This window comes from Manis pentadactyla, chromosome 11, assembly GCF_030020395.1.
Source record: "Manis pentadactyla isolate mManPen7 chromosome 11, mManPen7.hap1, whole genome shotgun sequence".
Taxonomy (NCBI): domain Eukaryota; kingdom Metazoa; phylum Chordata; class Mammalia; order Pholidota; family Manidae; genus Manis; species Manis pentadactyla.
Window position 1 is genome coordinate 76,873,984 of NC_080029.1, and position 16,395 is coordinate 76,890,378.

The window sequence follows — 16,395 nt, forward strand, 5'->3', positions numbered from 1 at the left end:
CCCACTAACATTCACAACATTCACTTTCGAACACAGAAGACTTTCTCAGTGTGCCTCCTGGAAAACTCTTTCCATGAATTCAGAAGGCAGCCTCACGGTCCTGCATCAAGTTATAACTAGCACCAAACGTCGGACATGGGTAGAGAACCTAGGTCTGGATATCGTTTAGGTTCATAATCGCTTCTCTCTCTTCCTTTTTCCTCTACCCTGGGTCAAATCTCTGTCTAGGACAGCATCTGCCTCCTCTTTTCCTGGTTCTTTTGGCCCATGCCTCCAGCCTACTCCACCTTAAGTCAAGTAAAAATAAAGGGAGTGAACAGTCTGACTCTCCATGATTTCCGTTTGCTTTTCCAAGTCATCCTTGCCCCTTGTGTTGTAGTAACCCTCCACCTTTGAGAGAATCCATCATCTGTGCCATGAATTCCTAAGTAGATGAATGTCACTGAGGAGTTGTAGCAGTAAGTTTGAGAGGAATGTGTTAGAACTGTGTGATCACTAACAAAAATTGCTTATGTTAATTACAACTAGTCATAGATTTTTATTCAGATATCCTGACTCCAGGAGCTCAGAAGCTCTGCTCAAGGGCATTAGACTGACCCAGATGCATTAGTCAAAGTCAGCCAGGAAACAGAAACAAGTCCAAATACTTTAAGTAATAGAAAGAAATTTAATTCTGGAAATTAGACACACAGACATTGCAAGACCTGATGAAGCAAACATGAGAAAGACTGATTACAGGAGATTCTGAAGTATAGTGAACCCAGCTCCTTGCAAGACCAGAGTGGGGGATTCTTACGAAAAAACCCAGAAGTCAAACAAAGCCACAGCTGGTCATCTCAGCTGCTTACCCATAGCCAACACAGAAGAATAAATGCTTCTCCTTCTCTTCCACTTTATTAAGATCACACAAGTGCTTATTACATACAGAATTTAAGGTAATCAGTAAGAGAAAGGGATTGTGGAAAATAAAATATTGAAGTACAAACAATCAAATGCACAACTTTTAGTGTACATTAGTAGACAGCACATAATAGAACTGTTTTGTAATCAGAAGACCTCTGTAATAATTAGACCACATAGTTGCTGAATATGGATTTTGACCACTATAATGTTGCATAAATTGTCATTTAGAATTTTTGTCATTTTTCAAATAATAGAACTGAACTTGAAAAGAAGCACCACACATGCAAAGCAGGAATTAAAGCAATGACAAATATATTGTTCCATCATTACAGTTTTAAGCCTTTATTACTACCCCACAGTGGGCTCTAACGATGTGTCACATGCACTTAGTAAATTGCTCAATAAATGCTTTTGAATGAGTATGCAAAATATGACACAAGAAATTTGCTTTGTCACTTTGACACAAGAAATTTGAGGTGAAGAATAAGATCTTGCAAATGTGTATCTGTAGCTACCATTTCACAATTCATACGTTTTCTTAAACTCTGAATTCCATGTCTTCTGGTCCTATCCCTAAATTTTCTTATCCAAGATGTCCCATTTGTAATAACATCATTCCTCTGCCTCTGAAAGCTAAAGCTCTAACTATTTCATCAACTGATATTCCTAACCATTCCTGAGTAATTTCCAGAGAGGAATGAAGGGAAATCTGAGGAATCTCCAGACTGGGAGAGTATGATGTGCAGAGGAGGCTAAAAATTTCTTTTTGTTCACAGTGGTCTTCAGTTTTCTGAGAATACTAGGTTATTCTTAAGTCAACTTGGTTAAACATTTCCCAAAATCCTCTTTATGTTCTGAGCACAAAAGTGAATGTTCACAGATATGAGAGGCACAGGGGCCTTTATCATCTGAAGGTATCTCCCAAAGATTGTTGTTGGTTAAAGATGATGAAAAACAAACACAGTAGTGTTGGCTCATCCCATTTTGTGTGACCTTAGGAAGATCATAATCAGTCTCTCAGAGACAGTGCAGTCTGAAAAATAAAACAGATTAAATAAGCACAAGTTTCTCATGAATAATTTTACATCTCTTACCCCACTTCCAAAAACTCTTCATATGCATATAACATAAATAGCCATATCAATATGACTTAAAAAATAAAGCTGATCCTTAATGGTATCCCCTTTGGCTAAGGTATATCACTGAACACAATGCACTCTTCATCTCTGTATCTTTGAATTCCTAACCTTAATCTCTTACTTATCACAGCACTAGGAAGTACACAGCTAAAGAGCCAAACCATCCTTCATGTGCTTCCCTTTACTTTCCTTCAAAGTTGTCATTAACTTCCAAGGCTTTAGGTACTCAAGATTACAAAGTCTTAGAGAGTTTTTCATCCTGTCAGAGGAAAGTCATACATCCATCACATGCCCTTTGACTGTTAAATTCACATCGTAGTTCTTAATTAGTGTGTCTTCAGGGGCCAGACATTGCTAAACTTTGCACATCATTATAGCAATGTCAAACAGAAGAGAATCAATTTCTAATGATCCAATAGTGATACCACATGAAAACAGAATAAATGTAGAGAAGAAAACAGAGCATTTGTAACAAACTGGCAAAAGTTACCATCCCACCAATTTTAGAAGATTTCTGATATACGTTATCAGAATTTAAGATATCAAAAGAATAAGAATCTATTATTATAACTGGAAAAAATAAAGCTTTACTTTAAAATAAATGGAATTTGGCATCTAGATTTACCATCTCCTCTCTCCTTAGTAGTCCTTGAAGAAAGACTAAAAAATATGACAATTCACCATTCTTTCTGCAAGAGTCCTAGTTTACTAAAATTTACATGTGCACACCGTATAAGCTATTCACCATCCCAGTCATTTCCATTTCCATCGTCCTAGGTGGGGCACCTAAACATGAGAGGGAAAAACACTCACAGAAAGGAGTCAGGAAGAACAATCCCAGGAAAACTATTTTTAAATTACTAAATTGGGAAGGCAGAAACAAGGAGATAAGTTTACAAAAGGAGCTGACCTTTTCTTTTGGATTATTGAAAGACAAAATGATGAATTTAAAATAAAACTCTCCTGTGCCATGTCCCAATCTATGAGAGTGTAACAGCCGCACGCTGGCTCAGCAAGTCTCTGAACACCTTTATACTGTACATGACACACAGGCTGCAAGGCCGGAGCCCAGAACCTTTCTGATGCACTTATCTCCCTAGCATCTCAGAGTTTGTGTGCCGTTCCCCCTGCAGCCCCAGGCACTGTGTCACCCAAAGCACAGAAGTACTGGGCTGAGTCACTCCAACGGGCTGAGGACTTCCTCAGGTTGAAGGAAGATTCACTCTTCTTAAATTCAGCCTCAAAGCCTTTGATGCCTTGAACCAAGATGGCCCCTGAAAAGTACCTGAGGAGCAGCTGGAGGCCTTGGCTGGGGTACTGGACATACCAGAAGAGATAGAGAATTCCACCGTAGGAATAGTTACACCTCAGCTCCAGCGGGGCTCCTTCAGGGACATAGACATGGACCTCAGGCTGGGTCACCTGCTGGGCTCTGGCGACTCCTGGAAAGTCAGTGCTAATCAGTGAGAGCAGTGCAGACTTTACAGTGCAAAGTATATCCAGTCAGTTTCTGTAGAATTATAGACAATCAGGAAATTTTACTCACTCAAGGCAAATATCATCCCCAGTGCTGAGATGAGCAGCGGGGGCATGGTTGAGCGGTGGGAACACTGCTGGCTTCTTTCTGGAGGATCTCCCCTGAGCAGCAGGAAAGCGGCTGTGGCACTCAGCTCTTGGTAATAGGAGGTGTGAGTAAGGCTGGGCTAGAGAAGGCCCTTGTTCAGGTTGGAATACAAAGGTGCTGAGATGATCTTGAGTACTTCCTGACCTCTGATTTTCTCACTTGTCTCTGAACTCAAGGATCTCAGAGACTGTGCTTCAGTCCACGAGCTGCAGGAAGGAGGGCCTGAGAGGTAGTTTGTGCAACACCGCCCTCTGGAGGCCAACATGGGACCAAGAATCCAGACTTCTTGCGAGAAGATCTGTGCTTTCCGTACACTTAGAGATATATATTAAAACTTCCACTTGTTAGAAAGAAACAGGCCTAAAGTGAAGTCACTAAACTTCATCAAGACTTAATACCTAAATAATTATAATTTCAGTCTCTCCTAGGAGCGAAATTTTAAACCAATTGGTCTAGAATTTCCTGATAACTAAGAGAGGTAATATGCCTAAGACCCCCTGCTTTTTCCCCTAAGGGAAAGTGACCTTTCTGGAAACAATCCCTTCCTTTCTTTGCTAGTAACTTCTTACTCCACCCTCTTCCTTCTAAAAACCTTCCGTTTCGTACAACGACTTAGAGCATTTCTCTGCTTGCTAGATGGAATGCTACCCGATTCATGAATCACTTAATAAAGCCAATTAGATCTTCAAATGTACTACACTGAATTTTGTTTTTTAACACATTGAACATGTTTGTTTCTTCTCTAACATATTATATATCACCCTCTATAGTAGGTAATATTAATCCTTGCCTCAATAAAATTAGGACCTATAAAATTTACAGAGAGGCTGACTATGTAGTAAGTCTATCAGACTTTGAAGTCTGTTAGAGCCTTTACATAAAAGCAGTGGAACCAGCTATTCTTTTAGTAGAGATAATCTTATCAACCTCCCTAAACTGAGCATTGAATGGCCTTGTTGGCAGCATGCATCAGATTGAGAGGAAGATGTAGAGATAATTGCATTGGATGGTAAAATTAAAAATAAGATCAGACATACAAAGTAATAACCTAGAACACAGGCCTTCACCTATGAAAATGAAGTTTATCTTTGTCTACTTCAAACAGAAATTTGAACACTCAGTGGCTTTAGATATTAACAATAACAATACTATTCAGATAAAAAAATAAAGCCCCATTGCCATCTGCTTAGAACATGACTGGAATACTACTACACCCAATTCTGGGTACCACATCAAGAGAATATTGATGGACTTGAATAACTACAGATGAAACTGAGTAGAGTGGTGAATATTGCAAGATAAAAATGAAAATAACAAATAAATAAATAAATAATTTTTGAAGGAATTCAGGACAGTAAAGATATACATCATTGAGACAGGGACCATGGGTTTAGTCAGAGTAGGGTGAGGGCCTCTGGAAAAAGCAAGGCAAGATATTTTACAGTCAAAGCAATGTAACAATGTAAAGTCCCTGTCGAAACGCTGTGTTCAGCATTATGCAAAGTCAAGGTCCCACTAATTCTCTAGGGTAAAGATACTGGACTAGGAATAGACATCTTCAGTGAGATCAGTTAAAGGTCAAAAGGCTAGGAGCAACTTGGCCTGGAGTGTTTGAGTGTTCTGCAAGGGTATCTGAGCATAACCCGTAACTTCCTTGTAAAGGGCCCTAGCAAACAGACAACAACCCAGCCCACCTTGAGGGTGGGGCAGGCGGCACAAGTCCACACCCTAAGCCCTCAGTTCCCCAAAATCCTCAACTGCCTATAAATTCCCTAGACAACGCACCACCCCGGGCTCACTTGTCCCCTCCTGGCATGAGCCAGGAGCTCTTTCCTCTCATTTTATTTCTAAATAAAAGCCTCTCCCTGGCTCTCCTACCTTGGGTGTTTGTGAAACTCATTCTTCAACTTCGCAAACAAGAGCCCCAGCATCACCAGCAGATGATGGAACCCTAGGGCCACCAGCAGACCAGAGCTAAAAGAAACTTCGGAGAGGAATAAAAGGGGAATGGGAGATAATGAAATCCAACATAGGCCACCAGCATTTTTATATGGTTGAAAGTCAGGTCTTATGAAATGAGGGTAGTATTGATTGTGGCCCAATAGCAAGGTATAATTCTGAAAGGAGCCTTTTCTTCCACCCACTTCAGTGTGTAGACCCTTGGGGCTAAAACAGGAACCATCACACCATGAGATCAGTTTCTGGGAAAATGAGTGTGGGGCAGGAAAAACATGTTTCCCTTTATTCTCCTAGGTTCTTGTCTGAGACGCCTCCACAGTAAAAGACAGATTAATGGGAGAAAAACAAACAGAAGTTTAGTAACATAAATATCTCCCCTGTAGTTTTCAAAGCTTCTCTAGTGTCTGCTGTTTCTTAAAAATAATCAGCTCAATATAATTTTTATGCCAAAGGGGCATATTTTGGGGTGGCATATTCTGTTCCCCTTCAATAGAACTGGCAGTTCAGGGTAAAAAAGAAAAGAAAAGAATGTAGGGAAATCCTTGACTCAGAACTTACGCCTGGCATGGGAAGTGCAGGGTACCTCTTCTAAAAGAGTCTTAAATAGACACACTCACTGACAGCACACATACAGCAAACAAAGGCTCTGGCTCTATCTTGGTGATGCTCAGGACTTAAGGACCTGTTGCCCAGTGTACTGTGCTCATCATGGTATGGGCTGAGTTTCTTCTTGGTTCTTGTCCCCACTGCAGCAAAGAATTGAAAGGCAGAGACACAGAAGCAAAGCACAGCGAAAGTTTTATTTGAATACTCTCCAAGGGTGGAGCAGGCCAGAGTCAATGTAGACAAAGGCCCTGATCTGTTAGGCAGGAGGTTCACATATTACATTCTGGCTCGGAGGCACCTCTTTGACTGCCAAGTGGGGTTACATGATTGACAGGTCCATCTATAGAGCCATCCCTCTCGGTGAGCACATCCTTTCCCCAGGCTGAGGTGTGGTTTGGGCAGTTCTTAGTTCCCTTCAATAGCAGCCTCGCTGGGATCTAGCTGGGAAGGAAGTTACCTCCCTGCAAAGCCTTCGTTGTCTTCACCTGGGACCCTCTACCTGGGTACAGCTTGGGGGTTTGAACCTTATCTTCCTTTTTGTACCTTATCATCCTTTTCTGGCTGCTCAGGTCTGTCTTTCTACTTAATATTCCTAACAATCATGATCATCCATTCACAGGATGAATGAGAAGAAAGAACACAGGTCAATGTCTTATCTTTACCATCATCATTGCTGTTGTCATCATTTACTCGTCAGTTTAGGAGGGTCTCAAAATTGTTTGCGCTATCTTTTTTATCTAGAAGAATATACTGTCTATGTTTCAGAGACCTGTCTTTAACCCTGTGTGTTTCTCATGCTGTTCTAGCCTGGTCACAAACACTAGACCGAATTAACTGTCTTAAAAAACAAAAACAAAAGCTCAAATCCTCATTCCTTGCTCTCAGCCATTCTTCAGAGCAGTTTTTGGTTTTGTTTTTTCCTGAAAAACTAGACTCTGGATTTCAGAGCTTGTTAGAGGTTCTGACAAAGCCTAACACCTTCCATTTTGAAACAAGCTAAGAAGTTAAACCTCTCCCTACATGTTGCCCTCTAACCGGACCTTTCTGAGTTTCAGGAATTTTACCTGGAGCCCCCTGGAAACTACAGATACGGGTATTCCACACCCCAGGTGCTTTTGAAGCACACAGCCTCCTGGACACTAGCAAGTCTGCCCAGGAGCCCTTGGTTAACTGCTAGCCCCTCCCGTCTCCACGAAGCTCCCTCTGGAAAGCACTTCAGAGATGGTCTTGGGAGGCTAGTTCTTCATCTTCCCAGGTTTTCAGCTTCCTGAATAAAGCAACTTTCCTTTGCACCAACACTTGCCTTTCAAGTTTTGGCCTTTTGGGCAAAGAACAGCTGAACTTGGGTTCAGAACTGAGCTACAGCCCTGGCAACAAGGTGTGACAAACCTGCAAACCGTGTGTTTAAACCCATCATTTCCAGATGAGGGACGTGAGACCTGCAACTCTCAAGTTGTTCAAAGTCATACAGTCATTGTCAGCAGTACTGAGACTGCAGAAAGCCCCCTGTGCCTGGTTCGTCAGAGTTCCATCTCATACCCTTTACACCTCTCTGATAACCCCCACTTTACTGGCCAGGAGCTGTGCAAAGCCTCCGGGAGACAGTACTGCAGGCAGCTCAGTTGCCTGTGAGTGGTTAGCAGGGTTTGGGGGCAGGAAGCCCATGGCAGGGCCCCACTGTGTGTAAACAGCACAGAGGTAGGTGGCTGAGTCTGCAGGCTGGGAGGCTGGGATATAGAAGGAGCTCTGTTTAATGGTGGCATCAAAGGTGACCCTTCAGTCTTCCTGTCTGCTTTTGACCCATATTTTCACGTATTAGCAACAAGAAGACAAGGCCTCTTCCCGAATCTTGTCAGTACCACTGGACATTCTCTGGAGAAAAATTTGCATAGTTACAGGTCAGAACAGCCTTTTCACCCTCCTGGATGCTCAGGGACTGAGGATTCTGTTCCACCTTTTGGCTCCTCACTGCTAGGTAGAAGCACAATGACAAAAACAGGAGGTTCTGTCACCGTACTGACACTCTTCAATCCTATTTCCTTCCTATACCCTAGGTAAAAGTGATGCCCGGGCTCTTGTTCACGAAGCCAAAGAATGAGCTTCACAAACACTCAAGGTAGAAGAGCAAGGTGCAGGCTTTTATTTAGAAATAAAGTGAGAGGAAAGAGCTCCCAGCTCATGCCAGGAGGGGACAAGAGAGCCTGTAGTGCTCTTGTCTAGGGGGTTTTATAGGCAGTTGAGGATTTTTCGAGAACATGAAAAGACTTAGGGGTGTGGACTTGCATCACCTGCCCTGTCCTCAAGGTGGGCTAGGTCACAGTCTGATTGTTAGGGTTGACAGCAGAGTCACCGGTTATGCTGATACCTTTGCAGTACACTCAGACATTCCAGGCCAAGTTGCTTCTGGCCTTTTGACCTTTAACTGATCTCACTGAAGATGTCTATATTCTTAGGTATCTTTCCTTAGAGAATTAATGTGACCTTGACTTTGCATAATGCTTAACAGAGTTTCAATGGGGACTTCTTTGCCCACTGTTACATTGCTCTGACTGTAAATATTCTGCCCTGCTTTTCCCAGAGGCCCTCACCCTACTCTGACTACACCCATTGTCTCTGTCTCAAAAACAAAAATGAAGCAGAATGGATCCTGCTCCTTTCCCCTACATCCTATAGGCTGTGTTCCTGGACCTCCACCAGGAAGCCTCCAACTCACAGTGCATTGGAAGCCCCAGAATCACCAAAACAACTCCCAAGAACGGCTCCATTCTCCCCAGCCGCGGCCTGAAAGATGAACTCAGTCTCCTCAGTTAACAAGATGTTCCCTTTGGTTTGAGGGGTGTGACTGAGGCTCTTGCAAGAGAGGAAGTCCCTGCTTCCTACCCACCAACAGTCCTGTTCAGCCCTTTAGGTACATGCACTGACTTATTCAACTTTAGAGAACTTAATTTCAAGACTAAGAAAGAATCTGAAGGGATAGAGAACACTGCCATCTTTGTTCAGAAGGTTTTTACAGTAATGGAATGTGCATTAAACAGTGCTTCTCAAACAGTGCACATATGGACCACCTAGGGATTTTGCTAAAATGCAGATTGTTTCATTAGGTCTGGGGTGGGACTGGATTGTCTATATTTCTAACAAGCTCACTGGTGATATTTGTGCTGCTGCTTCTAAAATCCCACTTTAAGTACAAGTTTGGAAGAATGCTTGTTGAGTCTCAGTATAGAAAAATGGAATTTGCAATATTAATCTTTTATATAGGACAAATGATTAAGTTTCTCAAGGTCTCCATCCCATTGCCCAGTCATCTACTCTGTTGTTTCCACAACAATTGCCAGAGGATGTCATGAGCTCTAGAAAATATAAAGAACAGGAGAACACATGGAGAGGAACACAGGAGAACATATTCTAGAAAACTTTCTCAGATCCAGGAGGGAACCTCCTCTCTTCACCCATATTGGCCTCCCAACACGTAGGAAAATTGTTGCTTTGACTTCCAAGTTCTTTCTTCTTGATCTTGTTGGGCTAGCATAAGTAAACACTACAGTAAGAACTCTATAAATGTGAATTGTTAATATGAGAAAAGGAATACAATGGAGGGAGCACAACCAGTCAGGCAGGAGGTCATTGCCACTGTTTCATTGTGAGCTATATAAGTACTGAGCCAGGGTCACTGAACTTCAGGACTAAGAGGAATTTCAGAGAATTTACAGAAAATGATGCATTAGAGACACTTTAAATCAATAAGATTCATGTTTTGGAAAATATAGAAAATAGAATGAAAAAAAAAAGCCACAACTTATCTTATGAAACAAGGGTGTACATTATCAATATCTTCGTATATTACTTTCCAACCTCTGCAATGCTCATAGTTTTACTAAAGCAATAAGCAGCATTCACACCAGTTAATATCTTGGTTCTGCTCAATTATCATTTTGAAACAATCATTATAGAGTGTCTTTATAAACACCATTTAATTGCTATATAATATTCCATTTTGATGACGGAGACTTTCCCTTTAAGATGAGGTGTTTTAATTTTTAATTTTGAGGTAGTATAAATAAGTTTCCAAATATCTTTCTAAATAATTATTTTTATCTGCATTGAGGGGTTTTCCTGAAGACAGATTCCCTACAGAAAATTATAACAAAGAAAATTAACATACTTTTAGATTACTAAGTCATGTTTTTTAATTACTTTCCAAAATTTACTTATAAATATACTCTCCACTAGAATATGTCTATTTTATTGCCTCTTGTCCAAACCTTTTTTTTTTTTTGAGAGGGCATCTCTCATATTTATTGATCAAATGGTTGTTAACAACCATAAAATTCTGTATAGGGGACTCAATGCACAATCATTAATCAACCCCAAGCCTAATTCTCAACAGTCTCCAATCTTCTGAAGCATAACAAACAAGTTCTTACATGGTGAACAAGTTCTTACATAGTGAATAAGTTCTTACATGGTGAACAGTGCAAGGGCAGTCATATCACAGAAACTTTTGGTTTTGATCATGCATCATGAACTATAAACAATCAAGTCAGAAATGATTATTCATTTGATTTTTATACTTGATTTATATGTGAATCCCACATTTCTCCCTTATTATTAGTTTTTTAATAAAATGCTTAAGTGGTAGGTAGATGCAAGATGAAGATAGAAAACATAATTTAGTGCTGTAAGAGGGAAAATGTAGATGATTGGGTCTGTGCCTATAGACTAAGTATTAATCCAAGCTAGATAAGGACAACAAAACATCCACGGATGCAGAAGATTTCTCTCAAAACAGGGGGGTGAGGATCTGTTGATCCCCACTTTCTCACCTGATGGCCCCCCTGCGACTGTGCCTGTGTTAGGTTGTTCCTCCCTTGAGGAATCTTACTGTCTCTGGCTAACCAGTCATCTTCCGGGGCCATACAGGGAAATGTAAAGCTGGTAAGTGAGAGAGAAGCAATATTCTTTGAAAAGGTGAGCTTTTTACTTCTTTGCAGATTTATGCCCTGTGGCTTCTATGCCCAGCATTTGTCTTGAGGTATCTTTACCACTTGGAAGAATTATGATACTCGGTAATTTTCAATATGAGGCACGAATTCTACTAAAGGGTTGTAATTAGGAAGGAAGAGGAAAAGCTATAGAAGTAGCAGACGGAAGAAAACATGGGAAGATTGATTATTTCTTTGACATATCTTCTTGTAGAGTAACATAAGCATGTATAGGTTTTAAACTACTAATTAAATTGCATACACACATTAACATAATAGGAATACAGCTACATAACAAAAGCAGACCTACAATTACCAGCCATATCCAGTGAAACCAAGAAAACCAGTTAGGTACCCTAGACATTTGTGAAAACTTTTCAATGATATGATGGATATTGTCTAACTGAATTTGAATAGTTTGAGAAAAATCAGACAAATTAAAACAACACATTCCTGGGAACTTTTCACATCCCATATGTTCTTTTAACAGTAGATAGTCTATAGTCGCACGATTTTGGAGCACTGCAACTTGCACTTCTCCTAATTCTTGGTTGAGTTCTGACAGTATAGATCCAGTCAAAATTTTTGTTTTACTCTATGCGCAGGCCAGCTTAGATATCTCCTTCTACATTCCAATGGCAAGTCCAGGAACCGGTGGGATGAATGCAACTACAACTGCAACAGCGCCAGGATCTTTGTTGAAGTTTTTTGATGATCACCTTCTGGAATGACTCTCCCACAGGATGTTGATGTTGGAAGTTCTTCTTCATATCATATCTTAATTCGTTTTCTGGGTAGCCAAATTAGGCTTTGATCCTCTGTATAAACACAAACAAACCCTTTGCCCACACTTTGATATGACTTTTATACCATTGTGAAGAACCTATTGGAGATCACCACACAGGAACTGCTTTTTTTTTAAGAGAAAGGAATATTATCAGAAAAATATACTTCCATAGCTGATCATCTGACACCCTTTAAAAGATCAAAATTAAGGATATGTAAAGCATGCATTAATCGTTGATTTGCAGTTACTTTTATCCTATCAGGGAGTAATCCCCCTTTTCTTTCACTTTTTTTTTTGTTATCCTTAATCTACAATTACATGAAGAATATTATGTTTACTAGGCTCTCCCCTATACCAAGTCCCCCCCACAAACCCCATTACAGTCACTGTCCATCAGCATAGCAAAATGTTGTAGAATCACTACTTGTCTTCTCTGTGTTGCACAGCCCTCCCCTTTCTCCCACCCCCCACATTATGCATGCTAATCATAATACCCCCTTTCTTCTTCCCCCCCTTATCCCTCCCTACCCACTCATCCTCCCCAGTCCCTTTCCCTTTGGTACCTGTTAGTCCATTCTTGTGTTCTGTGATTCTGCTGCTGTTTTGTTCCTTCAGTTTTTCCTTTGTTCTTATACTCCACAGATGAGTGAAATCATTTGGTATTTCTCTTTCTCTGCTTGGCTTATTTCACTGAGCATAATACCCTCTAGCTCCAACCATGTTGTTGCAAATGGTAGGAATTGTTTTCTTCTTATGGCTGAATAATATTCCATTGTGTATATGTACTACATCTTCTTTATCGATTCATCTACTGATGGACACTTAGGTTGCTTCCAATTCTTGGCTATTGTAAATAGTGCAGCGATAAACACAAGGGTGCATCTGTCTTTTTCAAACTGGAGTGCTGCATTCTTAGGGTAAATTCCTAGAAGTGGAATTCCTGGGTCAAATGGTAAGTCTATTTGGAGCATTTTGAGGAACCTCCATACTGCTTTCCACAATGGTTGAACTAACTTACATTCCCATCAGCAGTGTAGGAGGGTTCTCCTTTCTCCACAACCTCACCAACATTTGTTGTTGTTTGTCTTTTGGATGGTAGCCATCCTTACTGGTGTGAGGTGATATCTCATTGTGGTTTTAATTTGCATTTCTCTGATAATTAGCGATGTGGAGCATCTTTGCATGTGTCTGTTGGCCATCTTAATTTCTTTTTTGGAGAACTGTCTGTTCAGTTCCTCTGCCCATTTTTTAATTGGCTTATTTGCTTTTTGTTTGTTGAGGTGGGTGAGCTCTTTATATATTTTGGATGTCAAGCCTTTATCAGATCTGTCATTTACAAATATATTCTCCCATACTGTAGGGTACCTTTTTGTTCTATTGATGGTGTCTTTGGCTGTACAGAAGCTTTTCAGCCTAATATAGTCCCATTTGTTCATTTTTGCTTTTGTTTTCCTTGCCCAGGGAGATATGTTCAAGAAGAGGTCACTCATGTTTATGTCTAATAGATTTTTGCCTATGTTTTTTTCTAAGAGTTTTATGGTTTCATGACTTACATTCAGGTCTTTGATCCATTTTGAATTTACTTTTGTATATGGGGTTAGACAATAGTCCAGTTTCATTCTCTTACATGTAGCTGTCCAGTTTTGCCAGCACCATCTGTTGAAGAGACTGTCATTTCGCCATTGTATGTCCATGGCTCCTTTATCAAATATTAATTGACCATATATGTTTGGGTTAATGTCTGGAGTCTCTGATCTGTTCCACTGGTCTGTGGCTCTGTTCTTGTGCCAGTACCAAATTGTCTTGATTACTATGGCTTTGTAGTAGAGCTTGAAGTTGGGGAGTGGGATCCCCCCCCTACTTTATTCTTCTTTCTCAGGATTGCTTTGGCTATTCGGGGTCTTTGGTGGTTCCATATGAATTTTTGAACTATTTGTTCCAGTTCATTGAAGAATGTTGCTGGTAATTTGATAGGGATTGCATCAAATCTGTATATTGCTTTGGGCAGGATGGCCATTTTGACGATATTAATTCTTCCTAGCCAGGAGCATGGGATGAGTTTCCATTTGTTAGTGTCCCCTTTAATTTCTCTTAAGAGTGTCTTGTAGTTTTCAGGGTATAGGTCTTTCACTTCTTTGGTTAGGTTTATTCCTAGGTATTTTATTCTTTTTGATGCAGTTGTGAATGGAGTTGTTTTCCTGATTTCTCTTTCTATTGGTTCATTGTTAGTGTATAGGAAAGCCACAGATTTCGGTGTGTTAATTTTGTATCCTGCAACTTTGCTGCATTCCGATATCAGTTCTAGTAGTTTTGGAGTGGAGTCTTTAGGGTTTTTTATGTACAATATCATGTCATCTGCAAATAGTGACAGTTTAACTTCTTCTTTACCAATCTGGATTCCTTGTATTTCTTTGTTTTGTCTGATTGCCGTGGCTAGGACCTCCAGTACTATGTTAAATAACAGTGGGGAGAGTGGGCATTCCTGTCTTGTTCCTGATCTCAGAGGAAAAGCTTTCAGCCTCTCGCTGTTCAGTATGATGTTGGCTGTGGGTTTATCATATATGGCCTTTATTATGTTGAGGTACTTGCCCTCTATACCCATTTTGCTGAGAGTTTTTATCATGAATGGATGTTGAATTTTGTCGAATGCTTTTTCAGTATCTATGGAGATGATCATGTGGTTTTTGTCCTTCTTTTTGTTGATGTGGTGGATGATGTTGATGGATTTTCGCATGTTGTACCATCCTTGCATCCCTGGGATGAATCCCACTTGGTCATGGTGTATGATCCTTTTGATATATTTTTGAATTTGGTTTGCTAATATTTTATTGAGTATTTTTGCATCTACATTCATCAGGGATATTGGTCTGTAATTTTCATTTTTGGTCGGGTCTTTGCCTGGTTTTGGTATTAGGGTGATGTTGGCTTCATAGAATGAGTTTGGGAGTATTCTGTCCTCTTCTATTTTTTGGAAAACTTTAAGGAGAATGGGTATTATGTCTTCTCTGTATGTCTGATAAAATTCCGAGGTAAATCCGTCTGGCCCGGGGGTTTTGTTCTTGGGTAGTTTTTTTATTATTGCTTCAATTTCTTTGCTCGTAATTGGTTTGTTTAACTTTTATGTTTCTTCCTTGGTCAGTCTTGGAAGGTTGTATTTTTCTAAGAAGTTGTCCATTTCTTCTAGGTTTTCAAATCTTTTTTTAAATTGCCATTAAATTACCCCTATAATTATGTAATGGATTTTTTAGTTAATTGTTTACATTTTTATGAATACCAGTGGGTTTAAACATTTTCCATATGTTTATAAACCATGCTGTTTTTTCCTTTGTAAATTGCTTCATCATATCTTCTATATATTTACCTCTTTGGATATTAATGTTTTTCTTTATATGCATCTAACAATTATTAGCTTACTGTCAAATTAGCAGCAAATTAACAGTAAAGTAAGGTTTGAATGCAATTTTGATCTTTTTTATAGAAAAAATTAGCTTTTAATAGCTATGTAGTTGAATTGTCTACTATTTCCCTTTATTTCTTCCAATGTTTTTAAGTTTAGAAAGTCCTTCCCGCAAAGTTATTCAATTAATATACATTTATATTTTTACTAATAGTTTTGTGATTTAATTACTTTAACTTCTTTCTGGAATTTATTTCATTGTGTGAGGTACTTCATTTATTTGTTCAACAAATGTTTATTGAATGCTCAGTGATTTTGCAGCACTTTTCCTTTTTCAGATATTCAAGTGCATGCTTCTCAAATCAGTGTACTCTTGTTTTCAAGACAAACCATGAGAGAAATATGATGCATGATCTGTGATCACTATCCATGCTGAAAAATTAGAGAATGGGCAAACTGGTAAATTATTTAAAAGATTATGTTGCACTAAAATTAATATGGATATATAATACAGTAAAATTAAAATGATCACTCAAATTTTTTAATGTAAACCTGAGCATTTTGCACTTACAGCAGACTACTTTGAACTACTGTACTTTCATCATCAAGAAGGAAAAGGTCATATTCGTTCTTCCTACTCTATAGGGATGCTTCAGAACAAAGTCAGAACTTCTGACCTAAAAGCTGATATAACCACCACATAATCTGAGGAATAATCCTGTTCTTCCCCATTAATGTAGGGCTCCTCTTTTGTTTTATTCAAATTCTTTCTTACTCAAGTCCATTCCTCATTTTGTGACTGTCTTTGTATTAATTATTACTGTTGTTGGTGTTACTGGTTTCCACATTTAAAAACACCATCTGCTTGATAATAGGGGGAGTCTGGTAACCATAATATTGCTCGTGTAATTGTACATTAATAATAGCAAAATAAATAAATAAATAAATAAACACCATCTGTTCAAAGGATAACCTGTGAGTTCAGAAAAATATTGCCT

The 16,395-nt window shown here is 39.5% G+C and overlaps 1 gene segment (V, D, J or C); it reads right to left on the reverse strand.

Moving 5' to 3' along the window:
• Positions 1-3,146: 3,146 nt before the first annotated feature.
• On the reverse strand, positions 3,147-3,634 carry LOC118913422 (T cell receptor alpha variable 8-3-like). The segment is given in 2 exon segments: positions 3,147-3,484; positions 3,589-3,634. Coding segments are annotated over 2 exon segments (384 nt in total).
• Positions 3,635-16,395: the final 12,761 nt, after the last annotated feature.